This window comes from Cicer arietinum, chromosome 5 (genome assembly GCF_000331145.2).
Source record: "Cicer arietinum cultivar CDC Frontier isolate Library 1 chromosome 5, Cicar.CDCFrontier_v2.0, whole genome shotgun sequence".
NCBI lineage: Eukaryota > Viridiplantae > Streptophyta > Magnoliopsida > Fabales > Fabaceae > Cicer > Cicer arietinum.
The window spans coordinates 69,980,206-70,007,206 of NC_021164.2; the positions used below are offsets into that span (position 1 = coordinate 69,980,206).

Genomic DNA, 27,001 nt, shown 5'->3' on the forward strand with positions numbered 1-27,001 from the left:
ATGCTGTTCTAACACCCATCATAATACCTAACCTAAAAACAGTTATGCGCTTGGGGTTTAGAAATGTAAGACACTCTTTTGCACTTACGGAGTGAAATCCAATGCAAAAAAGAAGCACCAAGTAAAAATGGAATTGAATCCTCTACAACAGCTACACAGTGCAAACTACAGCAGCTCTAAAGACTATTCGATCTAAAAAGATAAAACTCCTCTATCTAGATCTAAGAGTCTCAACAACTGTTGTTCATTGTAGCTACTGTAGGGAATCTAAACCCATGAAAACAACCTTCAGTTTGGCGCTTGGCTGCAGAGGAAATGACACTTGATGACGATGACACAACTACACTGCATGTACAAGAATAAAAAAGATACACAAAATAATATTAAAAATTCTCAACTCAAATATCAATATTATTATATATATGACATCTAATGAATAAATTATATTTAAAGTACTCACTTTGTACGTATATGGAGTAATAAGGTGGTTTTGGGAAGTGATCAAAACAATGGAGTGACAAAATTGTGAGTTCAACTCCCTTGATAAAAAAATAACTAATATTTGTCATTAAAAAGTAACTTTTGACATACAACACGCACTTTTAAATCATCATATGTGAAGTTCAATAGTAGGTTACTCGCCATGAGGAGCCTGGTGATGAGAAAGCATGTAAAGAAAAGCAGTGCAACGATATTTGTTCTTTACCTTCTAATTTATCATTAAAGAATACTATCGCAAAGTAACAACAACATAGAGACAAGTGAAGTCAATTGATAAATTTACAACTGCCTTAACAACGTATCCCCATAATGAATTACACAATGTGGGTAGTAGCAAGTAAGTAATGCATTTCACCTTCAGCTAGATTGTTCGAGAGAAAATCAAACTTCATTTTGATGATATGCACTCCAAGTTGAGATTCCAGCTGATGAAGAACTGGGTAAGGGAAGGAAAATATCCTGATAGAGCATCTCACCAACTAAAAGAGCAGGATAAAAATTTACAATATTAGATCAGAGGAGGAAAAACAAGAGTAACTAGTTTGATCCATGAATTCCGCATAAAGGAGACATTGTTGCTATTTATGTTATGCAATTGACAGACGCTTTATATTATTTTCCTCAGTAGATAGCTCCTGTCCATGGTAATCAAAGTTAAATAAAGCATGTTCCGGTTATCACCTCATTTCATTACTAACTACAAGCACAGCCATAAGTCCATAACCAGTAAGTTGGAATACAATAAAATGCCCACAAACCTGCAGCTCAGGTAAAAGTTCCCCTCAGAGGAAATGACTTGCCATCAAAAGTTGTGGCTTTTCTTTCTCTTCTTCAATCTCCCTTGAAGCTTCATCTCTAATGTCTTGAACCTTTTTATCCCAGATATCATCTACTAGTTTCCATGTTTCATCATTAATGATTTGCAGCTGCAGGGAAAAGAAGTTTAGAAAAAAAAAGGAGGAATACAGATCAATTGCAACATTTAATAAACAAGGTTTTGACAAAAAAGAACCTCTGTAGGGCGTGGTGCACCAAAGGTCGAAAACCCAACATTGCCCGGTGCAAATGTAACCCTTCCAGGAAGACTGATCCCATGGATGCCCCATCGTCCAGCATAAATCAGCGCTCCATATTCATCAAGTGGACTCACAGAAGGCTAGAGAAGGCCCAAAAAGTAAAAATAATCGTGAACAAATTACCATTTATTCAGCCAAGGGTGATGATCAATATTTTTTATTTATTAAACTACAGTATGTAGAGCCTGCCATACTAAAATTCTGAGTTTGTAACCCTTAAAGAATCCAATAAATTTTTTTCAAGTAATAAACATCTCCCAAGTAACTATCTTTAAATGCTTGAATACTTTCAAATCATGTATGAAATACTATATTAAACATATCTTTAAAAAATGTCAAAATAACATGTATAACAATGTCAAAGGCGCACTGACAAAACAGGTTACAGGATAACATCCCTTTAATTTGAGATCTACCTGAGCTACACGAGGAGCACTCTTATAAATGTCCCAAATCTCCTCAGCTGTGATTTTCCCCTTTTCAAGCAAAATATCTGCATAACAAGCATGTAGAAATGTTGCCATGCATGATGCACCTCTTAATGAAAAGGTATTTATAATAGTTAACGACTCTAGCATTCTACTGCAAAACTTAATTCCTAAAATCAGGTCTTCACTATAATGAAATAATCTAAACTTCCAGAAGAAATTGTTCATTTGCTAACATGTAAATCACTCTAGAACCAGACCTGTGATTGTCTCAACAGCTGAGTGGTATTCTCTTAGCACAGATGAACACTTCTCTGTACCATAACGCATATACTCATCTCGGAGTGCTTCAAGCTTCACTGCAAGCTGTACAAAACACTTAAACATGAGTTGTGACTTCTTTGTACTCATAAAATACTTCTATCAAGGCAAACAGTGTGTATTGAAACACAAGCTGTTAGACTTAGATTCTACAGACATACATTAGGCACAAGATCACTTTGGCTTCTGTAATATGCTTTCCCAAATGCAGTCATTCCAGTCTGCAGAATCAAAAATTCTGCAAGCCTTGAAGCTTCGAACGTTGCATTTGCAGACATCCAACACAAGTTGTCGTTCCCAAACATCAACTCCTCGATTACTCTTGCTACAAACAAATTTAAATAAGCTTAATAACCAAAGTTCCAATCCCAGTTAATCATCTTTTGGCCTAGCTACAGAAAGCTGTCTTCTTCTGTTTAAGGGTATATAAATATTCTTTTGAGTTTACATTAAAGAACCTTTCTTTGCTGGTTTTCATAAAAATAATTCATCTAAGATTGGAAGTTCACGTATTGAACACTATTATTGCTAGTATCCTCCTAATTCATAAACAAGAGTGATCAAAACAATAATGAAGTAGGGGGTTCAAATTTAAGAAGATATAAATAGGGTGCTATTCGATAACTTCAAAGGTTCACAGAACAAAAGGCAAAGGGACGTGCCAAAAAATTTATCTCTATGTAATCCTTATATTATTTGGTTTGTCATTTATTCTACAATAAACAAAACATGTGATGCTTTCAAAAATACAATATATAAAAGATGAAAAAATCATAATAAAAAACACAATGCAGAAAAGAATTACCAAAATGACCTGAAAAGAAAACAACTTACGAGCACAAGAACGCACTACAGAGTTTATGTAATCTGATTTCCTAGCAAAAACCTTTCCAAAAGTTTCATGATATTGCAAATTTGGCTGGCTGCGAACAGAACTTATATCAGTCTGCAAACAATAAACACACAGTGACAGAGATCAAATAATCACATTTCCACACACAATGAAGCTTCTCAACAAAAAAAAAGTTACCTCAACAAAAGGCCGGTGTGGTTCAGGAAAATAACATGCAAGAATAGCAACAGCTGCTTCTCTATATGCTAATCTCAGTCTCAGTTCTTCAGGAATTTCTGTAATATCCTCTTGCCCTGTTTCAAATGTTCCTTTTTGCTGCAGATCCATTAGATTCATTAGATGGTGTGAAGATGCATTGAGCACAACGTAAGAAATTACCCAGTCAGAAAGAAGCTGAAACACCAACCCTTTTTAATGCTTCAAGCAGCTCATCACGCCCAATGTAATCCAGATCCTTCCTGGCTGTTAAAATTCCAGCTTCGTTTCTGTCATTTATTTGGGATGTATCAGTCTATATTCTGATGACAGATTCATGCATCAATTTCAATCAACTATTATTTACAGTATATTTTGTAGCTCTGCCCCAGTAAAATCTTCTGTTAGCTCTGCAATTTCCTTAAGTAGAGTATCCTTTTCCTCCTCTGAGCGAAAAGGCTTATTCATAGCATGCACCTAGTTTGCACCAAAAAAGAATAGGAAAAATAAATTTAATTTAATGAAATACTGACGGAAGACTGTCAAAATCTGTCAAGAATAGGAATTCGGTTGTATAGGATACTAGTAGGGATTTAGTTATATATGAGTACTAATAGGGATTTGGTTGTATAGTAATCTAGTCTATATATATCAGTGTATTGTCAACATATTTCAATTCAATAAAATATATTTTTACCCTAATTCTTGAGATGGTATATCAGAGATCTCGGTCTTTGGGAGTTTTGCTTCCGCATAAACTTGCCGCCTTTATTGCGGTTTATTATTTCCTGAAACTTTAGCCACCTTCATTGTGGCCCTTTTTGCTACCTTCACATTGTTACTGTTCACTTCTGTCTGACCGCCTACTTCACGCCACCGCCCACACCACAAGACTTGTCTCCGTTAGATCGGCCAAAACCCAAAGCACCGCTGTCAAATGTCTATTTACGTGCGCTTTCCAGTTCGGCACGTGACGCCCACTTGCGAGGTCATCTTCAGCGCGTGGTGCCCACGCGCCGCCTTCTAGATCTCCATTCACCGCCGTTGAAACCAGATTGTAGACCGGCCGTTTCTCATTTCGTTTTGAGAGTTCACTTTCTAATCGGAGCACTTTTGTTTGTGGGTCATTTGAAGCTTACACGGTTTTTGCTCAGACTATTTTGTTGCGACATTTGAAGTTTGTTATGTTTGATAGATAAACTTTCGTCTCTAATATCGTTTGTCTGCTGATTTTACGAATATGACTGTTAAAGAAAGCAAACGTGGATTGACCCAACTCAATGAAGGTGAAGTAGAGAAGATTAGATCACTTCTTAGTAAGTTGGAGAAACCAACATGTACTAGTTCTCTAGTATATACAAGTACACTTCCTCTTGGTAAGTTTCAATTTTCTTTTGGACTTAATGCTTCAGATACAACTTATAACCAATATTGGATACTGGATTCTGGAGCCACTGACCACATGACACTCTTACCTACGCACTTCTCCACTTATTCACCTTGCCCTAACAACAAGAAAATATCCATAACAGATGGTACCCTTATATTTGCAGCAGGTCAAAGAGATGTCCAAATAAACTCATCCATAACTCTAAGAAATGTCATTCATATTTCTAACTTGTCCACTAGCTTAATTTCCATAAAAAAGCTAACACAAGACCTATCATGTAATATTTTTTATAACAAATCTTGTGTCCTTCAGGACAAGAATTCAAGGAGGACAATTGGTAATGCTAGAGAATGGAATGGTCTTTATTACTTGAATAATCAAAATCTTCCTCAAAATCTACTCAGCAATACCAACTCTTTTTTTCTAAATCATTAAAGACCACCAGAGACAAGGTAATTTTGTACTACTACCGCCTGGATCATCCTTCATTTAGAGTTATAAAACACTTGTTTCCTTCCCTCTTCAAAAAATTAGAGGTAGAAAGTCTTCACTGCAAGGTTTTTGAGCTTGCTAAACACAAACGGGTAACTTTTCCAGTTAGTAACCAAATGAATACTTCTCTATTCCGTTTAGTTCATACTAATGTTTGGGGTCCCTCTAATGTTGCAAATATATCAGGAATCCATTGGTTTGTAACCTTTATTGATGATTGTACTCGAATTTACTTACTAAAACAAAAATCTGAAGTAAGTTATGTGTTTGTACAATTCTTCTCCATTATAAAAAACCAATTTGGAGTGAGTATTAAAAAGATTAGGTCTGATAACGACAAAAATTACTTTAATCACGGACTTAATTCTTTCTGTCAAAAGGAGGGCATTATTCACGAGTCCTTATGTGTTAAAACATTCCAACAAAATGGGATTGTTGAGAGAACAAATGGACACTTGTTAGATTAAACTCGAGTGATGTTATTTCAAAATAAAGTTCCCAAGAAATTTTGGGGAAAAACAGTTTTAACTGCATTGTATCTCATAAACCGATTACCTTCTAGTGTCCTTGCCTTCAAAACTCCCATGGAGGCCCTATCCTCGTTCTACCCTAATATGTCCTCCTGTAGTAATCTTACTCCCAAAATATTTGGGTGTGCGTCGTATGTCCATATTCATAGTGATAGTAGAGGGAAACTTGATTCTATAGTCTTAAAACATGTCTTTATTGGGTACTCTTCTACCCAAAAGGCTACAAATATTATCATCTACCATCCCAAAAATTATGTCTCCCGAGATGTCACCTTCCATGAACAAGAAAGTTTCTTTGGTCAAATTCATCTTCAGGGGAGAATACAAGTAAGGAAGATGAGTCTCTTCTACTTCTTGAGTTGATTCTTGAACCATAAATTGAGACTGAAATTGATTTTGAAAAAGATGGAAATGAAGGAAATGACAATGTTGAGATTGAAATTGATTTTGAGGAAGATGAAAATGATGACACTAATGTAAGATATGAGAAGAATCTAATATATACAAGAAGAACAAAGGTCATTCCTGAATCTATTCACATCCATGACTCCAATTCAACCTTACATGAGGTAACTTCCCTTGACGCTTCAAACTCTAGTGATCCAATCTATAAATCTTCCTATGCACTGGAATTAGAATCCAACACACCACCAACTTATGATGACCTTCATATTCATATTGCCCTTAGGAAGAATACTAGGACATGTACCAATGAAACACTTTACCCTTTATCCAACTATCTATGTTTTTTTCACAAGCCTGAACACTATTATTATACCTACTTCTCTATCTGAAGCATTGTCTGACAGGAAATGGAAACAAGCCATGGACTTGGAAGCTAAAGGATTAACTCAAACATATAGAGTGGATTACTTGGAAACATTTGCTCCGGTTGCAAAAATGAATATTGTCAAGTCAAGGTGATATTATCTCTAGCAGCTAATACAGTTGGAATGTCTTTCTCCACGGATAGGGATTCGATTGTATAGGAGTACTAGTAGGATTTAATTACATATGAGTACTAATAGGAATTTGATTATATAGTAATCTAGTCTATATATATTTGATGTATTGTCAACATATTTCAATTCAATAAAATATATTTTTACCCTAATTCTTGAGAAAGACTGATCCCTGTAAATCAAGGTTTAGGGAGGTAAAATACCTTCAAAATGGCAAGTCTTCCATCTTTTAAAGGTAAACCAACTCTAATAATCTTGTCGAAACGACCCTTCCTCAATAGAGCAGGATCAATAATATCCAATCTATTCGTAGCACCTATCACAAGCACCTGAAATTCAAATTCATTATATTAACATAACAACTTTATGATCTTGGCATCCAATTAATAAAGCTTACCTCTGCTGTGGAAACTTTGAATCCGTCCATCTCAGTCAGTATCTGAAGCAATCCCTGCTCCCTTTCAGCACCTCCCTACATAATGTACATACAAAGAGAGGTTTAATTGGATGGAACAAGTGACCACCAATAACCAAGAAAAATAAAAAGCGGCATCTTAGCGCAGGCCAAATCAAGTACAGATTCTGCAGGAAATGTAATTATATGCTCACCGAAAATCAGACATGACATAATTCACCAAGATAGCCCCAATGGAGCAAGTCTTTATATTACATTCTGATGAAATTCCAAAGTTACTGTACCTCAAAGTTGCAAACTAATCACGAGGTTTTGGTTCTTTCTAAAACATAACAAATTAATAATTCATTGCATTCTAACAGAATACTGTTAATTTGAACACGTGAAAATATAATTTTAGTTTCTTTTTTCCTTATCACATGAATGATTCCAAAAGTTGTGGGTTTTGTAAAAATCAAATGTTAGATTTAAGCACGTATATGATGAGTAGTTTTAGCTATTACTGACACAGGTAATTATAAGTTATTTGCACTAATTCAGGATATTGTTGTTCTTGTAATTAATACTGCACGAAGTATAACTATTTAATGATAGGTACTGATTCAACAAGTGGTTTAACAATCCTTCATACCACTGTGCTTCGACAGTCGTTTTGGTTTCTATTCCAAGGGATATTTTACGCCAACCATCATGAGTTCATGCCCTGTGGCATAACCAAAAGAAAAAATCGATCCAGTTGAAATAGCTCATCTCTTGCTCATTTGCATTAATGTACTACTACGTTTTTGGTGCAGCACGGTTCTCATTTTGTTTTATAATATCTAATATATTACATTGAAATACCAACAAAAGTCAAGGAAATAAAGATGAAGCATATTGAAGTCTTTAACACAAGTAATAAAATAACTAAATATTAAAATCAAATGCATGTTCTACATAGGAATCAAAGATAAGTATCATCTTCATTAGCATATTCTTCTTCCACTTCTTCTTAGATGAAAGTAGAAACAACAAAACAGAGAAGAAATAAATCATAGCAGGATCTCTCTGGGATTAACTACGCCGAGATAGTGATATTTCGTCGGGATTTTGTTTCACGCTGTAGCGAACCACGCTGTCGCGGTCGGGCACTGCACCGCACCGAGACAATGAGATCTTGCCGGAAAATGCTGGAATTAACTACCTAGGTTTTTGGGGCAGCGCCATTCTCATTTTATGTTATAATATCTAATATATTACATTGATGTACTACTATGCCTTAATAAATTTTTTCTTCCATTCCAAATTAAAACAAATGGTTTGGAAAATTGAAAATATTTTAAATGAAACTTCAACAATTACAAGCTACATTAATGTATTAGTGCAAAGTAGTTAACTTATTTTTTTTCTATAAATTTTACACAGTCGTTAGAGTTCAAAAACAAGGTAAAAGTTGTGTGCATCTTACTCCACCAATATCAGGTCCTCCACGCTTGCTACCAATAGCATCAATCTCATCAATAAAGATTATAGAAGGAGCAAATGATCTTGCACTAGCAAAAAGGTCTTTAACACGGGACGCAGCAACCCCTACAAACATCTGGGGGAAAGGAAGATTGAATGAGCCAATCTTATTCAAATTAAATTTCCAAATTAATCGAGTATAAAATACAAATTGAAGACACCTATGCATGCAATATTTCACGTTTCACAGGTATATGTTATCATTCATTTAGACCAATAACATTGTGAAGCTCGTGATCTTAATATAGGTAAAATAGCACATTGCAATTAATGCCATGTATCAAACACAAATTGAATTTCGTCAAAAAAAAAAAACAAATTGAAGACACCCATGCATGCAATATTTCACGTTTCACAGGTATATCATACATTTCATTCATTTAGACAAAATACCATTGTGAAGCACGTGATCTTGATATAGTTAAATAGCACATTGCAATTAATGCCATGTAAGTATTCATTTGTGTATAATTGTATACGGACTGCAAGAAGGATTAGCTATTAGATATTGTATCATTTGGTAATGATCTACATGCCTAAGCCTAAAAAAATATATATTCTGAAGTCTCCAGTTAAATTTTAGGCTAAACATACATTTTGTTCTTCAAAGGTACAAATGTCATCAATTTGATTCAATAATAATAAGGACATCAGAATGGTGCCTTCATGTCAATATCAGCCGTCAAAATAGTCTATTATGAAGGACCAATTTTGATTGATTCATTACTAAAGAACCAAAGTGACGTCACTTGCATAAAGAAACGGGTTTTTGCTCTATATTTTATCTGCGGTCCCATTTTTCAACAAATTTAATGATTTTAGATTTAGATATAGAACAAATACTTTGTTTCAAAGTTCTACTTCTTGCTAACTTCCATTCAATGCATATGAATGTCTTTGAAAAAGAGGCAGCACCTCTACAAACTCCGTGCCACTAGCTGCAAAAAAAGGCAACCCTGCTTCACCTGCGATGGCTTTAGCCAGTAAAGTTTTACCAGTTCCAGGAGGCCCATGAAGTAGTACACCTTTTGGACAATAAATTCCTTTGTCTTGAAACTCCTCATCATTCTTTAAAATTCGAACAATCTCTTGTAGTTCCCTCTTTATATATTCCTGACCAGCAAAATCATCAAATGTAACACCAGTTCTTTCTTCTGCGGATATAAATTTAGCCCTGAGGGGAAATCATTATAATTAGATTCCAGTGTAAAGAGATTGGTTGTTAAAATATTTTTCTTCTCATTTAGAGAAATTGCAATTAAATTTTTCCAACTATTTTCAACATATGACCAGAAAGGGTAAAGTAAGGTAAAAACCCAAGACAAGCCAAAATCAGGATAGAGTTCTATACATTAACTATTGTAAAACAAATAGTAATAAACTAAAATGGAAAGTCCTAGTTTGGAAGGCGTAGTGTATTGCTCATCTTCCTTTAATTTACCCATCCAGATACCTAAAATAAATTTGTGCAGGACAAATTGAATCCTCTAAATGAAATAAATATTTTTCTACAAATGATTTATGAAATACAGTAGAGCCAATGCAGCCGACACATTTACAGTGGACGCACTTGCTAAGTTATTAGGGATTTAGGATTTAAACAGTAAGTACTTACATTGTGCAGACTAATCTGAATTCAAATATGATTTACGAAACAAACTGAAAGTTTGAGACAACTTTCTAAACAGCAATTGAATTGTATGTTTCACCTCTTTAGCTACCCATAATGGTAAGGAGATTGATGACAGGTTCTACTAAACTTCAAATTCTATAAAAGTATTGATTGTATTTTATTCTTTCTAAATTTTCCTTTATCATTTCCTTTCATGATATGATATAGGTTCCATTGTTATAGTAGATAAACAACTGTAATCTATTTCAATCCCAAAGTTCTATGGGATTCCTTTTCTGCAAAGAATGTGTACGTATTTATTATATCATTCTTAAATGCATGAGATCAGATATGCTTGCTTCAAGATCGAATGTCGAACAAATCTCAACCAGGTTCCAAAGGTTGAACAGCTTCTTCTATTGAATGAGCATCGGGTTCTTGGGCAAAAGCCCTAACAGCCTATTGATCAGGTAAGGGGAAGAAAGTAAAATGTTGGAACTTCATATTTTCCTTCCCCACAAATTGGATCTAAATTTCTAACAAAGAACCACTTATGCATTAGCAATTAAGGCCAAAGAAGGACATAGATTTTCTAGTAAATCTTAATTACATGCAGAATGACGTATATACATCTAACTAAAACTAACATTGCACAAAAATGAAATTTCAGTTAACCAAGGGGAACTGGGTTAGGAAATATAGAAAAAAAATCCACTAACCGACTCTTGCCTAGAGAACCAAGTGCGTGTCTTCTTAAGACTGGAAGCTTGGTTGGTGGGGTAGGAGGAGCTCCCAAATCACAAGGTATCAACTTTGCATATACTGGTCTCATCAAATTATCAATCCACACATAAAATCCAAAAGCCAGGGCAAGACGCATAGACCATACGACTGCAGTTGCAACTGTAGAGTACACTTCAGCGGGTACAGCGTTTACATTAATGACATCAACATTTACAATTTGTTGATGCAGCTTTCCCCAAACATCATTCCAACAATCAATTGGCATTTGATCAACCGCATGACGCCGAAAAACAATATCCTTAGGATTCCCTTCAGTGCTTGATATTTTCCCGTCCTTGTAATGTGGTAAAATAACTGCACGATAAAAAAAAAAATACAACAACATTCAGCAATTCACATTCCAATCGAACCAGGCGACCACTTTATGTATCTGAGATAAAATTAACAAAAGCACTACCACAGTGCGATACAGCAATACATGCATTGTTCATTACAAGTATTTCTAAGCATGATAACATAAAAGTGAAATAACTAAAAAGCCCAATAGCATATCTTTCAAACCTTTAAGGGCTTGTTTAGATTGACTTATTTGAGCTTATCTATTGACATAAGAACTTGTGGTACTATTTGGAAGAGTTTATAGAAACAACTTATGACATGTCCATAAACTGTTTTCTGCTTATTTCTATAAACTCTCCAGGATAACTTATGAAAACAACTTATATGAAAATAATTTTGACTTTAATCTTTTCTTATCAAAATAGTTTATACATAAGCACTTATATGATAAATAGTTATATTATTATATATGTTTAGTTAAGTAATTTATCCAAACAGGACCTAAATTGTTCATTATGAAATCTTATTTAACTTTCAAACAACAACAATATGATATATATAATCCTAGAGAAGAAAAATCATCCACCTGATATGGCTTGTCCATAATCAGAGTACTCTATAAACTGAACATTATTGGAATCAAGCAGTTTCAGAAAATCACTGAAGTCTATCCTGTGAGAGTTTTCAGGATCCCATTCAGTTCCTTTCAATTTTCCACGAAAAGTCAACAAAGCTCTGTTCCATGAGGAAGCCAACACAAGTTGCCTATCTAACTGCAAATTAGCTTTCCTCTCAACTTCTTCCAACTCATTTACCCGTTTCCTTTCGGCCTCCTTCAGTTTCTGCACACACAATTTATCTCGTGAATTTCACATGAGTTTCAGATTCTAGAATTTCAAATAAAAAATTCTCATTAAAAGTAAAATAATAATAATAATTTGATAATAACGGAAAGAGAACCTCGAATAGCTGAGGAGATTCGGCTTGTTCTTTGCTGGAGGATGATGTATTTGAAACTGAAAGAGAATTGGAAGCAGTGATTCTAAATTTGCAGTTGCGAGGGTTGTTGTGTGGAAATTTAGTTGTAAGAAGACGTTGAGAAAGAGAAGAATGGGTGAAGAAGGTTTTGCGAGAGAAAAAGGGTTGTGGGAGTTGAAGCAAATCGATGGTAGTTGCAATTTGAGGATTCATCATGCTTGTTTAGCAGCAAATGCAATAGCTATACGAGGGAAGAGTTTCAACTTGTCATTATTGCCATCATATCCAAATCCCACTCTTTTTTACTTAGATTATCTGCTTTCTGCATCCTGGGGTTCTTCTTGGGGTTTATGGGAATATCGTTTTTATCTTCTGCTATTTTATTTTATTTTTGGTAAAATAATTTATTAATTTCTCGAATCAATTACACTAAAGTTTAATATTGATATACATATGTATTTGAATTTCAATGCCCTTTTTTATTGTATATTATTTTCTATACTATTTTTTTCTTCATATTTTGAACCTGTTGCAGTTTTTAAATAAACTATTTTCAATTTTCATAATAAGTATAAATATGCTTGTCAAAAAGAAAAAAGTATAAATATGATTTATATACACTCTCATTCTCAAAATAACTCTCGTGTTTGCATAAAAAATTGTTCTTGTTGTCACTTATAATTTCTAAGTTTATTGTTTTTTCAATAGTATCCTCTAATAAATATAATATTCATTATTTTTAAATTATTATTCAGTTGTATTTATGATTATAAAAATACACCAATAATTAATAATTAATATGAGTGGTGAAATAAAATCATTATTCTTTTTCTTTCATTTATATATTTTCATTTATCATTTTTTTAGCATGTGAAATAATCAAATTTGATAGTCATTGTAAATAGTATATATATTTTTTCAATATTAAGATTAATGTTATTTATATGTATATTTTAGGGGATCACACCTTGTATTGATACTTACAACTAAGGGCGAGCCTTTGAGGCTAATTTATGTAGACGCGTTACTAGAGTCACAATCTAAGGAGGACGGTGTTATGACCATAGATCTAGATGTGCTACAATTGTAGACGTTGCACATGTTACGATTACCAGATAGAAGATGCAACAAAGAACTCCGACTTGGGACTCATAGCATGCCATCTTAAGTGAGACTCGTCTTACATTCATGAATCGGATAAGAAATACTCAACAAGAATGACAAACACAATAGACATAAGATGTTTACAATATTTATGTATGACTTTATTTGTATTTTTTATATTTAATATTATGTTTTATTATATTTTGATATTTATTATGACTTATAATTTTTATTTTTTTTATTATTATAGATGTGAATCATTATTAAATAAAACTTATATAATCGTTCTAATGTATTTATAAAAAAATTATCTAATAACCAAAACTCTATTATAGTGTTATGCAACAAGAAATCTCATTAAGGAATTACCATTCACCTTTCTTGATATGTTTTTTTTTTTTCCTTTATGCAGGATAAAGAGCTTTCATGATATCATTAAATTGTTTTTTCGTCCCAAATACTTCAACATATTTATTGTGGCGAGTTGTTAATTATTTTATCACATCAAGACAAATGGTAGACTAACTTTCAACACTCTTACCATCCTTAATTATACACACATAAAAAGTGCATCTCGTCAATATAAGTTATGTTGTGCAGAATTAAATTAAGTAACTTATTACCAAATCGTGCACTATTTGTAGGTGGACATGATAATTGAAGCGTAGGTTTTGGCGACATATTACCTGATAAATCTTGTCTGAATTGGTGAATTCGAAAGGAATGAACTTATAAAAAAAACTGAGTTTTTGAAAATATGAAGAGAAAAAGAAACGCAAATTTAATTTGTTTTGTGAGGCAACAACAAGTGTAACATTCCGCTTTTTCGAGATATCAATTAACGAAATTCTAACATAAAGATACACATTTGTTTTTTATTTATATATAAGATTATCTTAAATGCTCATTTACTTTAAAACCAATTAATATATTTTTCAATTGTATTTTCAAAACTAATGAGTTAGAGTATTCGCAATTACTAAAAGTAAATTTAATACGTTAAACAAAAGAAACTCCTAAAATAAAAACTTTTGACGTTTTACTAATAAAAAATAAATCCTAATTGGTTATAAACTTTGGACTTGTGGAAAACTCACCCAACAAGTCTAACACAAGTTCACAAGTATCTCGGAGCCTCCAACTGCTTGCTATTGTATTTTCTCACATTTCTCCTATTAGGCTGGTCTACGACATTATTCGCTCAAGTAACACAATATGTGATGTCCTGTCAAATGTAAGGGTTATCTTTAAATAACAAACACAGAGCAAATAAACATGCATATATAGTTGCTATAGTAAAATTATAAATAAATCATATACTTCATTTAACAGTTATAAATCACAACGTGTCAAAGATATAAATCAACCAAAATGCACAAATCATATTTGTTAGATTATATGTCAATGCATGATTCCGGAATATCACCTCGCCTGCAAGGGCTTCGTGGGTCATTCCAAGCAACACCACTAACTCAAAATTCCCGCAAGGATATGTGGGCTCCAACCAATTATGGACGCACCACACAACTATGAGCTCCAATCAATTATAGATGCACCACACAACTATGAATGCATGAATGTAGATGTTGTTGTTAGTAACAATATAGACTACTCAACCAGAGCGTCCAAAATCATTTAACCTTGTCCTAAATCAACGTAGTTTAAACACAAAGTAATCACATTGAATAACCACAACATGTCAAGCACAACCATTATAACAATGTATCATATAACATCCATTTTGAAGATGACAAACAAATAGAACCAATACACAACATCACAATACATTTATATCACATATAATTAAAGTAGGAAAACGAATGAAGTGATGCCCTTTTCGCTATGAATGTCGTTATCAGGTTCTTACTCAACAATCTTTGCTCCAAATACGTTACACCTTCACAAATTAATTTACTTCTCACTTACTGTCAGAACTTTTTAGTTTTATTTTTATAGATTGACGTACAAAATATATATTCTTAGTGTGACTCTTATTACAATAATAATGAGATAATAGAGTTTCTAATAATCTATCTCCAACGATATTAAGAACTTTCCTTTCTATGTAACAATGCATCAGCGACTATCTTAATTTATTTATAATAATTGATCCTACCGTCCAACTCATTCACTATTTTATCTAAACATCATAACACCATATGGCATCTATATTCATGGTAGTTGATTAAGATAAGAAAAAAAATCAATAAATGAAATATTCTTATCTATCAATAATAAAGATACAATAGAGAATAAATTTTTTTTTCTTTCTAAAATATTAATAAGAGGTTTTGTAATCCTTTCTCGTTAATAGCATATTTGTAATCCTTCCAATTTCGGCATCCCTTTCTCATTAAGAGCATATTTGTAATCCTTCCAAAAATACATACATCCATCAAGTCAATATAATAATCAATTTATTTAAAATTAGTATATAGTATGAGAAATAAATCCCAATTAATATAGAATCGCGTATACTATACCTTAAGCCATTCATTAGCCACACTTTTGTAGCCAGTAGCAAAAACAATTGCATCAAACTCTTTTTCCGTGTTGTCTGCAAACACAACTTTCTTCTTCTCAATTCTCTTTATACCCGAAGGAACAACCTATTACATCCGGATTTAAAGTTATTCCATATATATTATTTTAAAAATAAAATGTAAACAAAAATAATAATTAAAAAATTAACATATCTCATTAAAAATTAAAACTAAATACATCAACTTTTTATTTACATTTTTTTAGTTCAAGACATACTAGTGTTGTAATTAGAGTATGCGTCTTATACACAAACATAATATTGGTAATCTAATTAATAAGTACCTTAATAGCTCCCTCCTTAATCTTTCGAATGGTTCCAACATCAATAACTGCGGACTTTCCAGTAATGTTCTTGAGATGTAAAGGACCTACTTTGGGACGATAAATCCCATGCTTGGATAGATCACCATACGCATACCTTGACGAATCAATTCCTTTCTGAACACATGAAACTGCAAAACAAAAACATTTTATTTTATTTTGTTTTCATTAATATCTACCACACACACATATTCGTTTGATATTTACTAATAGCATCGACGGAGTGGAGTTGAACTATAAAATTAACTCAATTCCTATTTTATGAGCGAGAAGTTAAATTGTCAATCGGATAAAATAAAGGTAAGTAAACAAATTTATGGTTTACTTGATTTTTATTTTATTTTCTTTTTTTATTCATTTTTAAAGTTCCATAAGAAAATATTTAATTGTTTTCAATAATTCCCTACAAAATTTTAAAAGCAAAATAAAATAATGTGACATTTTTTTCTCCTTAAAACTAAGCATAAATTTTTTTCTGAATTTAAAATCGTTCCATTTACACCAACATGGTGTTGATTTATTCTTTGAAAGATAAACATTTCATTATAGTGCATTTAATAAATAAAAATGTCAAATTATAATTATTGATAGTTTTATCTAATATTTAGGACCTTTAAAAATAATCTACTAGTAGGCAATTAAACTAATATATATATATATATATATATATATATATATATATATATATAAAAAGGAAAGAAAAAAAAATATACTAAAAAACATATATCCTGATGGAAGAGGACAAAAGCCCTAGATAAATAAATATTTTTTAGGATAAAACACACATGTATCTTTTCTACCATGTCTCTTTAAGAGGTCACATAATAAGAGTAAGGACTATTTTCAAGGATTTTTCTAGACGAACATTCTCACACTTTTCAAACAACTTTAAAAAAATATTCAAACAAGTTAAAGATAATAATGCACACTCCAAAAATTAAAAAACATGGTGTCCAAAGTTATGGATGTCTAAACATATACATAATCTAACAATTTTTTTAAATAAAGAAAATCACATTTGTGATGAAAAATTGACAAAATTGTTCTTTGTCATTCATATTTTGTTTAAACAATAAATCAACTGCCAAAGCAACAAGATCACTATATCTATATATCACGTATAAAATCAATATATCCATCCCTTATAAATAAGATACCCATTTAATTTTTTTACTCTAAATGACATCATTGCATGAATACTTGATGGTAGTTTTTTTTAATCGTAAGGTATCGAATTCTAATTATATTGGAGACAATTGTAAATTAATCATTAGTATGATTTAGATGGAAAAAATTTCTCATAAAGATAGTGAATTAAAAAATATTATTTATGACCGGGCTACGAATGAGAATAGAAGGGTTAACATTTCAATTATGAATGTCAAAAGCAATCTCCATACCCGAGTTACCACATCCAACTATCAAAATTTCTTTTGATTCATATTTTGAACCGAATTTGTAGTATTTGGAGTGTACAATCTCTCCTTCAAACTTGTCTAGTCCATGCACATTAGGAATAAACCCTTCACTATTTTCGTCGTGGCAATCACAAGAAATTTAACCTCATAAACTTCAAATGTGCCTTCTTTGGTGTTATTTGCTTCAACACTCCATTTGTTTCTAACTTCATCATACATAGCTGACTTAACTACACGACAATAACCAGGGTTTATGTTGTAATGTTGGACATAGTTATCTATGTATTGAAGGAATTGGTCTTTGGATAGGTATGTTGGGTCTGAAGAGGGGTGTGGCATGAGGGACAAAGAGCAAAACTCACTAGCTAAATGAAGGTTTAAACGATCATAAACATTTTTTCTCCAAAGAGAAGCACAACAATCTTCTTTTTCAAGTATGATATGAGAAATTGAATTTTGTGTTAAGCAAGCTGAAATGGCTAGGCCAGATAAACCACCACCTACAATTACAATTGTGGGTTCCTCCATATTATTGTTAAGTTCAGAATCTATAGTATGCAAGTCTCTTCAATATCCTCGCAATATGTTTAAGCCAACAAAATGGAGTAGAATTTATAATCACTTATGGAATCTTAATGCATGAATAAAACACAAACTTTTTTGCATTCAAAAAATTACATCATTTAATACTGTAATTGAATTTGCCTCCTCTAAAATAAAAAATTGATAAGATCATATAAGATCAAATACTAGTTTAAGTAACATCTGAAAAAATGCTATAAGTTGATTAAAATAGTTTATAATCTATAAGATTATTTTCCAAGCAGGAAATTCGTCATAAAAACTTGACAAAAAAAAAAAACACACATTCACCATAAATAAATAAATCAACTATAAGTCTACACTTGACAGACGAGACTAGCTTGTCAAACATAAACAGAGACGGGAAGTTAAACTTTACAATGTATTATTGCCTTCCCCGATGGTTTCACCTGGAGACTAGAGTTCATTTTGTATTTTGTAAGCCCAAGGAAGGGGGAGAATATTGTATCCGTGAATTAAAATATATAACGTCAATGGCTCAATGCTACTTGAAGAGAATTGTTAGAATACAACTAAGGAGTTAGACTTGTCAACATTGTGAGTTTGTTGTTATGGGGTTCCAAAAACTCTGCGACCGCACAGCTGCAGGGCACAGGCAAGGAACCATGTGTGTCAGAAATGGCTAACACAGTTTATCTAAAACGACTTTAAAGATAAACAAGATCCTCCAAAAGTTTTAGATCGAACTGGCACTGCAGTTTGGTTTCTCTTCATGTTCTTTCTAGTTTGCTTCTTGAACCACATATGCACTCGGGGTATGGATTTTCATAAAAGGACTCTTCAGTCCTGAATCGTGCTCGGCCTTTAACTCCCGGTAATGAACCTTGTCTTTTCCTTGGAGCTCCTTGCCTAAACATATAATCAAGAAAAATAACAGTTATTTTGACTTGAATAATTTGCAAACTGAAGTCAAGAAGAGGTGAAAGGGAAATGACAGATGAAACAGATCAGAAAAAATTACTGATTCAAAGGCAAAAAAACTTCTATATTAAAGAAAAATGCATCTGTCTCGGATTTTAACTTCTATACATTAGGTCATTATATAGTAAGGTCACAAATGAGGGACTAAAAAGAGAGGGAATCAATTGAGCCAAAAAACTGCTCATTTTTATGGTCAATTAATTATGAACATGATTTAACATTATGCAAGAAACTCACCTGTTCTTGTGCATCCGCTGCACAATATGTGACAGTGCGGCTCCTTCTACTAGCTCTCCAGTTTCCAGCTTATCAAAGATTCCAATAAGTCCTTTCCTGAATATAAAAGGAACAAAAAAACAAAAGATAAATTGAAGAATCAAAAGTGTAAAAAGGCATTTCCTCTAGGCTGTCCGGTTTCTGAACTATAAAAAACTCAAGCATTTCTCTACAGAAGCAGGTGAAATACAGAATGAGAGACGATAGGTTATTTACACTTCCGCGCAATATATAATATCATCTTGTCTGCATGCTGCAATAGCCAGATGCATATGTACATGTATAATGTATTCAAAGAAACTGGAAGAATAAGACCAGTGGAACAAAACTGTTGAAGTTGTGGGGTTTTAGAGAAAAGGAGGAGAGAAAATAATAAGGGTTTGAATATTATTGATAATAGCTTAATGCTGACTGCATTACAAAAGACTCAATACTAATATCTATTTATAGAGAAAGATAGACTCAATCCTAAATCAGGAATAAATTAAAATAATAATGAGAGATATTCTAAGATATCTCTATGATTATAAATTGGTCCTAGGGAATAACTCAACTCCCCCTCAAGCTAAAGCTTACTAAGTTTTAGCTTGTTACAAGAAAATTATGTTTTGCTCTGCAAAATAATAAAAATGATGGAAAAGCAACTCAGGGATGCAGGTGAAGTCGGAGAGAATTGCTATGAATATAGCCTAGCCAGATAGCCGATATGATCATCAACCTAAGAGAAATTCATGGCAAACAATTGAACAAAGCAATGTCCGTTCTTCTAAAAACTGCATTTAGAAGCTTCAAACCAATAATAATGGAGAGGCGTGCTTCAAGGAGAGAAAGCCAAGGCCAGTACATCTAGGATAAGGATGGAGCCAGTGCATCTGGGACAAATTGTCATGCTAAAGTGTGAGTCATGAAAATAAAAGATATTGTCAGAATGACCATCAATGGAAAAAGAAGTCATCACTAATATGATTCATCTGTGGGAAAAGGGACATGACCAGAATGATCGTCGGTAGGAATAGAAGCCACTATTATAATCTATTAGTAAGAACTAAATTGCATGACAAACACCAAAGAAGAAGCAGCGCAACTCTAATGAAACGAAGCCATGATTAATCAGCGGAGTGAGAAAATGCATCAAAAACAGGAGAGACAATGGTTGTTTCGGAAAACTTGCTGGAAAACTTTTCCAGCAGCGACAACAGATGAAAGGCAGCAACAGTAGACGGCAGATCTTGGAGGCACATGAACGCGCGTGGAGCAACTTTTGACCTAAAAAAATCTGGGTATTGTAGATTGGGAGATTCCGCACACAATGGAAGTGGGTGTAACCGTAGCCCGAAACTAGAATACGAGGGCAGATTCGAAACTTCGAGGTTGAGGCGCGATTGGCCGACCAAGCAGCAACTGAAAGGGGTCAAAATGTGTCGTCATACGCTGTGGAGACAGCGGCGCGTGAGATCTACTCGCAAGAAAGATTAGCAACGCGTGAAAGCGCATGTGACAACTTTTGGTGACACGCTTTTGGGCATGACTTGATCTGGAGATGACGACGCTGTTCGCAAGAAAATTCGCCAAAAATAGTGGCAACGGCGGCAGTAGCGAACTGAAGGGAAAATGAGTGAAACGCGTCCAAATGTTGGAGAAGAGAAACTATAAAATGATTATATTCCCTAACTGTTGGGAACTCGACAACGGAATAGAGGCGGGATCTTCAAGGAGAATCGAAATAGGCTCTAGATACTATGTTGAAGTTGTGGGATTTTAGAGAAAAGGAGGAGAGAAAATAATAAGGGTTTGAATATTATTGATAATAGCTTAATGCTGACTTCATTACAAAAGACTCAATACTAATCTGCGTGAAAGCGCATGTGACAACTTTTGGTGACACGCTTTTGGGCATGACTTGATCTGGAGATGACGACGCTGTTCGCAAGAAAATTCGCCAAAAATAGTGGCAACGGCGGCAGTAGCGAACTGAAGGGAAAATGAGTGAAACGCGTCCAAATGTTGGAGAAGAGAAACTATAAAATGATTATATTCCCTAACTGTTGGGAACTCGACAACGGAATAGAGGCGGGATCTTCAAGGAGAATCGAAATAGGCTCTAGATACTATGTTGAAGTTGTGGGATTTTAGAGAAAAGGAGGAGAGAAAATAATAAGGGTTTGAATATTATTGATAATAGCTTAATGCTGACTTCATTACAAAAGACTCAATACAAATCTCTATTTATAGAGAAAGATAGACTCAATCCTAAATCAGGAATAAATTAAAATAATAATGAGAGATATTCTAAGATATCTCTATTATTATAAATTGATCCTAGGGAATAACTCAAAATACTCTAATATAATATAATATATATTATAAAATATTTTCTAATATTCTAACAAAAACAAATAAGGATTCAGATACTATGCGGAATCTGACATGATTGGAAAGGGACGAGATGGGTGATCCTATCAACTTTTATCATAACTGAAGTAGACAATGAAAGCTTGAGAAAAGTTGAATCAGATCCTCAGGCATTCTTGTTAGTTTCTTTTTTGGATGATCAATTATTGACTTGATTATAGAAAATTAGTAGGGAAAAAAAAGTAACTGCATTTTGGGAAGTACGGGATCAGAAGAAAAGAAAGAAAAACAAGACTAGATCTCTAGAGGTAGTTCAAACGTATCAACATTCCCAACAAAATTTTATAATTATACTTTCTTGAATTCACTACCTGTCTGGGTTGATTGTCTTGCGGTGACCTAAGAACCTACGGTGTCCCTCAACAGCTCGTGCCATATTTCCTGAATACGATGGAACAAATACATCACTCTCTACAGAGATTATGTAATCGAGTGCAGCATTTTGAGATGCATGATTGGTGAAAGCTTTCAGCTCTTCAGGAGTTGCAAGGGATTCCTGTAACATTTATCAATCACTTAATCAGGCCGACACTGCACCCCATCCAAAGATTGTGAGCTATGGAACTATTTGATAACACAGTAAGACAACAGAATAGTTTGCATACCTTAAAGATTAGATTAGGGAAGCGGGAGGAGAGCTCTGACAGATGAGTATTGCCACCATAGATCTCCCCTGCAGCAATGTATATTGGTGTTGATGGGGGAAACCCAAGAGCTTGAAGAAAAATGCCAACCTCCTTTGGAGTCAGCGGACAAAATCCTCCAATTCTCTGTTCTGTTGAGTTTATTTTTTTTACTTTCCAATAATTTGTAGTCTCCCTAGAAGAATTAAAACAAACTTTTCTTAAAAAAAAAAATCAGTAGAATGACTAAGCATACATATTTCAAATACAAGGTACAATAATTAAGCATACATGTTATTTATAATAACTAATCTCACCTTAAAATTCTCAGCTCTTCAGATTCCACATCTGTCAGACCATATGCACATCCAGTAAAAGACAACATATCTTTCTCATATCTTAGATGGAGAGCAATATACTTTCCCCCGCGTGATCTCAGCCGATCCACCAACCTCTGTTTTTTAACCGTCATGTATGCTCAGAACCTAATTTACCAGGAAGCCCCATGTAGACATCTTAAATGCAACAAAAGTGAAGGACATTGTGATCCTGGGATCACAAGCATCATTTTCTAGCATGATGATGTGCAGAAATATTGGACTTAAAATGGAAAGGGTTGAACTTGACTTTTCAGCATTCAAAATATTTAAATAATTCAAATTTATCATCTAATACTTCTTATACTGAATAATTAAAGCTATACAAATGAGATAAAAATATGGCAGCCCCACAAGATCTTGAACTATGGATATTTAATTGGTCATGCATCCACTTAAATCAAAACTTTACTATCTGTCCACTGTTTCCCACAAGAATCATAAACACTTCATTTGAAATATGATAGCAACAGTAGTCTGAATCCTATTCTCTCTCTCTCTCTTTTAAGGTACAACCTTTTTCTTAAGGTTTTCTGGTTATTATTTAGGCACAAAATGTATCTTTACATGTTACTTTTTTCATTCTCTCTAAATCTCTTCATGTTACTTTTTTCATTCTCCCTAAATATCTTCATTTGAAATGGTTCAATTTTTTTAGTATTTTAAGTTAATAAAGAAAAAATTACATGAGTTAAATCAGTTATTTCCTCTTTAATCTCCATCCCATAATTTTATCAGTTACTAAATTCCAATATGATGCACAAATAATATTTCTATGGCATATATTCGATCCTAGGAATTACACCCAAAGAGGGACAAACCTTTCCGAGATTTTCAATAGGAGGAGAAAATTGTAGTGCATGATACATTGCGCGGCATCTCAATCTCTGGATGTCTAGAGGAAGATCATTGTTTGCAAGTCGAGAATCTGATTTTGGAACATGTATCACCTGGAAAATCAAATATTATATGCCCAAGATATTAAGACTACTATATATGGAGCACAATGACAAAGTGTGAGAATTACTTGCTGGGCATGAACATAACTTAGAAATCCCCTTCACTGAGAATGGATATTAAGTTTGTCGATGCCCAGAAGCATCCAGTAAACAAATGTCAGCATAAATTCTAATGTGGTCCTCGGTAGTCAGTACCTAAAATGGACATCTTTGTAAACATTTTTGACATTGCATTGCATTAGAAAACAAAGCAACTTAAATACAAACGAACAACAGTAATTAGTACACACAATAGAACTATAATCCATCTCTTATTGCCACTGTGGCAATAAAAACATAAACACTGTAAAAGATGAGCATTCTATATCCTTCTAATATGATTAAGCCTCCCCATATATTACGCAGCACAATATTATCCGACTTAAATTTTGCAATATATATACTAATTTTCTTTGATGGGTAAAAATATTTCAACTAGGGTCCAACTACAGGAACTATTGTAATAAAATTGCAATGCCCATATTCAAACTCGTGTGACAAATATTTAAATTGAGCTGCCTGTCAGCCTGTCTCCCATTTCCTTTTCTCTAGGTCCTTTGTTTTGGCTAAAGAAATGGGTAGATTGGAGCACAAAGGTGTCTCTGGTGTCCAGTCATACTGCTACTTTTCACACATAGAAATATTCAGAAGCAGATACAAGAAAATTGAATTACTAATTTTCACAGAGAACTTATTTGAGATAAAACAAGCAAAACTATGTTTACTAATTAGCAAGTTTTACAATGAAGCCTTCTGTATAAACTATAAAATAAGAACCAACAAAAGTTGATCATCAGAGGAAAAACTTGAGTACCTGATAGTCTTTCCATAACCTTGCCATCTCTTCATAGTAACCAACTCCAGACCAGGAAGTAAAGTGTTTTCTAGCCCGGGGGGCAGCTTCCAAGTTCTTGGGAAGTTCCTGAACAATCCTGATATCTCCTTTCAGGGATTCAATGAAATGAAACTCATCGAATATGTCTGAAAATACACTGTGCACATGCCCAATAAAGAAGATAACATTGGAAAAAGGATAAGATACACATCTAAAGAGTCAAGTGATGCTGAAATAGAGTATACCCAGGAATATACCTTGAGTCTTGCCAGAATGAACGTTTATCCAATTGAGGAATGACTAAAGTTGCATTCATTATATGTGCCACAGCCACCATGTCTGCTATCTATAGCAAAAAGGGCTGATTACTAATGTACAAAGGGGGAAAAATATAAAAATTTAAAAGTAGAACAAAAGTTGGCTTCACACATCGCCATCATACCCAACCCTAAAAAAGATGACATCAATGAAAACCAAAATCTAAGTGATGAGACACAATTTAATCTGCATATCAGCATATACAATGTATAAGGTTTACCACTTACAGTGATTGAACTACTGCAATTTTGCATTGATGGGGAAAAGTTATTATCATGTTCATAACCGCCAGAAGGAAAACAATAAGGGGGGAAAGGACAAGAAAATGAATATTAAATTCCTAAACTGATGCCAAAAGACCTATTCAGATTTGAAAATTGATACGGTAACTCTACAATATGTATTATTGTATACCAAAATTTAATACTGTAATTGAATGAGAATATATAACTGTACATACAATTACACACTGAATAGTGTAAATTCAACTTTTACATAAGAGTTACAACTAATAAGACGTTGCGAAAAGAGAGAAACTACTTACACCAGTTCGCATTTGATTTAGCCCACCGTTACTTCTAACGGACAGATAGCGTTCAAATCCTTGGGCACCTGATGTAGTAAAAAAAATGTAAAATTATTGACTTTTATATTTAGCTGTTGGCTATGGTTGAAATACAAACAATTATAGACTTTATCAATGGCTGAAACACAAAAGTAGAAGCAAGTGAAATAAGAAAATTCGACAAGAAGTATCATATGAACCTTTATATTTAGCAGTTGGCTTGACACAAGGGTGGAAGCCACGGCTGTGAGGAGAATCCCAAAGTTGCTCGTCGTATTTGTACCTAGGTGAATCCGGCACCTGTAGCAAATGCACCGGTTGTTGAGAGTGAACAAAGGAAAGATAAAAACACGCAAAGTGGAGCTTCAATTCGCAGAGTGCGAACAATAAAAAACTCTAAACTCGCATAAAATTTTTAACCTATGATGCATTTTCAATTGTCTGTTAAATGCCGCAATTGCTAAAATTCTAACCCGTACGCATAAATTACTCAAGATAATTTAAATGAGAAACACAAAATCAGCATCAGATTTGAATATGTAACAGTATAGCGGATCAAATCGAAGGATCGATCCCTAAAATTAGATTCAATTGGTTGAGAAGAATAATGGATGAATAGCGGCGTTGGTACCTGGAGAGATCGAGATTGATGAGAAAGTAACGGATGCGGTTGATCTTCATCGGCGATGAAGGTTCTTACGTAGAGCAAGAAAATGAAGATGGAGAAAGCAAAAATGAAAATGGTGTAGAAAGTGATGAGACTGAGAGATAGTTTTCGGGTATGAAATCTAGCCATCTCTACTAATCTATGCATCGCTTCTTTCTTTTTCACATTGCGATGCTGATAAACCTGTGTTTGCATGAATCCAACTCTCGCACTGTTATTATTGTCTAATGAAAAAATCGCATACTCTTTTTGATTTGGGATTTCGTATGTATCGTCGCACAGTCGCACTGTTTTTTTCTCAAACTATTTTTTAGATTTAAATTTAAGATATTTAGTTAAGTTGAAAGTCACTAATATTTTTTGGTTTTTAAACACTAACTATACCATCTTTTTGAAACACTATTGGGTTTCTTTTATGAATCTATGAGTTCTTAGTTTAACTTTCTTTTGTTTTTACTACTTTATTTATTTTTAATTATAATTTTAACAGTAAAAAAGTGTATAATCAACTTCATTAAATGTAGTCGGTAAGTAACACATCACCAAATTAAAAAAATTCATCAGAAATCCTTTAAAAATTATAGAATATAGAAATTAAAAATATTTTTAAAGAGACTAACAATACAACTACAAAAAGGTTGGCAATTTTTTTTATTTCTATCACATAGTTGAAAATCAAG

The 27,001-nt window shown here is 33.4% G+C and overlaps 2 protein-coding genes and 1 pseudogene across 5 annotated transcripts; all 3 read right to left on the minus strand.

The window, feature by feature from the left end:
- Window positions 1-112: 112 nt before the first annotated feature.
- On the minus strand, window positions 113-12,691 carry LOC101509527 (probable inactive ATP-dependent zinc metalloprotease FTSHI 4, chloroplastic). Of its 4 annotated transcripts, none has more exons than XR_189927.4 (18): window positions 12,322-12,691; window positions 11,948-12,203; window positions 10,998-11,376; window positions 9,582-9,840; window positions 8,611-8,742; window positions 7,146-7,220; window positions 6,952-7,077; window positions 3,742-3,851; window positions 3,586-3,664; window positions 3,357-3,494; window positions 3,161-3,272; window positions 2,488-2,651; window positions 2,266-2,371; window positions 1,994-2,070; window positions 1,514-1,657; window positions 1,260-1,427; window positions 857-980; window positions 113-345 (listed from the first exon to the last, which is right to left on the minus strand). XR_189927.4 is itself a non-coding variant. In XM_004502867.4 (17 exons), exons 1-16 carry the CDS (start codon window positions 12,553-12,555, stop codon window positions 1,284-1,286), a joined length of 2,535 nt encoding a protein of 844 aa, XP_004502924.1. In that variant the 5' UTR covers window positions 12,556-12,691; the 3' UTR covers window positions 672-980; window positions 1,260-1,283. The 4 variants fall into 4 exon arrangements, 2 of the variants coding, with proteins under 2 accessions (XP_004502924.1, XP_004502923.1); XR_001144033.3 differs by having other exon boundaries at window positions 857-1,136; XM_004502867.4 differs by lacking the exon at window positions 113-345 and having other exon boundaries at window positions 672-980.
- A 2,674-nt stretch (window positions 12,692-15,365) lies between these two features.
- LOC101510490 (probable indole-3-pyruvate monooxygenase YUCCA10) lies at window positions 15,366-18,435 on the minus strand (annotated as a pseudogene).
- A 141-nt stretch (window positions 18,436-18,576) lies between these two features.
- Window positions 18,577-26,632, minus strand: LOC101510820 (O-fucosyltransferase 38). Its single transcript, XM_012716536.3, has 11 exons — window positions 26,286-26,632; window positions 25,855-25,954; window positions 25,634-25,701; window positions 25,029-25,117; window positions 24,751-24,928; window positions 23,760-23,888; window positions 22,879-23,015; window positions 22,544-22,757; window positions 22,250-22,434; window positions 19,488-19,583; window positions 18,577-19,178 (listed from the first exon to the last, which is right to left on the minus strand). The coding sequence occupies exons 1-11, from the start codon at window positions 26,514-26,516 to the stop codon at window positions 19,040-19,042; spliced, it is 1,566 nt and encodes a 521-aa protein (XP_012571990.1). The 5' UTR covers window positions 26,517-26,632; the 3' UTR covers window positions 18,577-19,039.
- Between the last annotated feature and the right edge of the window lie 369 nt (window positions 26,633-27,001).

Excerpts from the sequence above, each read along its gene's own strand:
- LOC101509527 (XM_004502867.4), bottom strand. The coding sequence starts at position 12,555 with ATGATGAATCCTCAAATTGCAACTACCATCGATTTGCTTCAACTCCCA. Across the intron at positions 7,221-8,610 it reads GAGGACCTGATATTGGTGGA|GGAGGTGCTGAAAGGGAGCA; the intron begins GTAAGATGCACA and ends TACATTATGTAG. Across the intron at positions 3,273-3,356 it reads CACACCGGCCTTTTGTTGAG|ACTGATATAAGTTCTGTTCG; the intron begins GTAACTTTTTTT and ends TATTGTTTGCAG.
- LOC101510820 (XM_012716536.3), bottom strand. The coding sequence starts at position 26,516 with ATGCAAACACAGGTTTATCAGCATCGCAATGTGAAAAAGAAAGAAGCG. Across the intron at positions 23,889-24,750 it reads GGTTATGGAAAGACTATCAG|GTGATACATGTTCCAAAATC; the intron begins GTACTCAAGTTT and ends TTGATTTTCCAG. Across the intron at positions 23,016-23,759 it reads CTATTGAAAATCTCGGAAAG|AGGTTGGTGGATCGGCTGAG; the intron begins GTTTGTCCCTCT and ends GTTAAAAAACAG.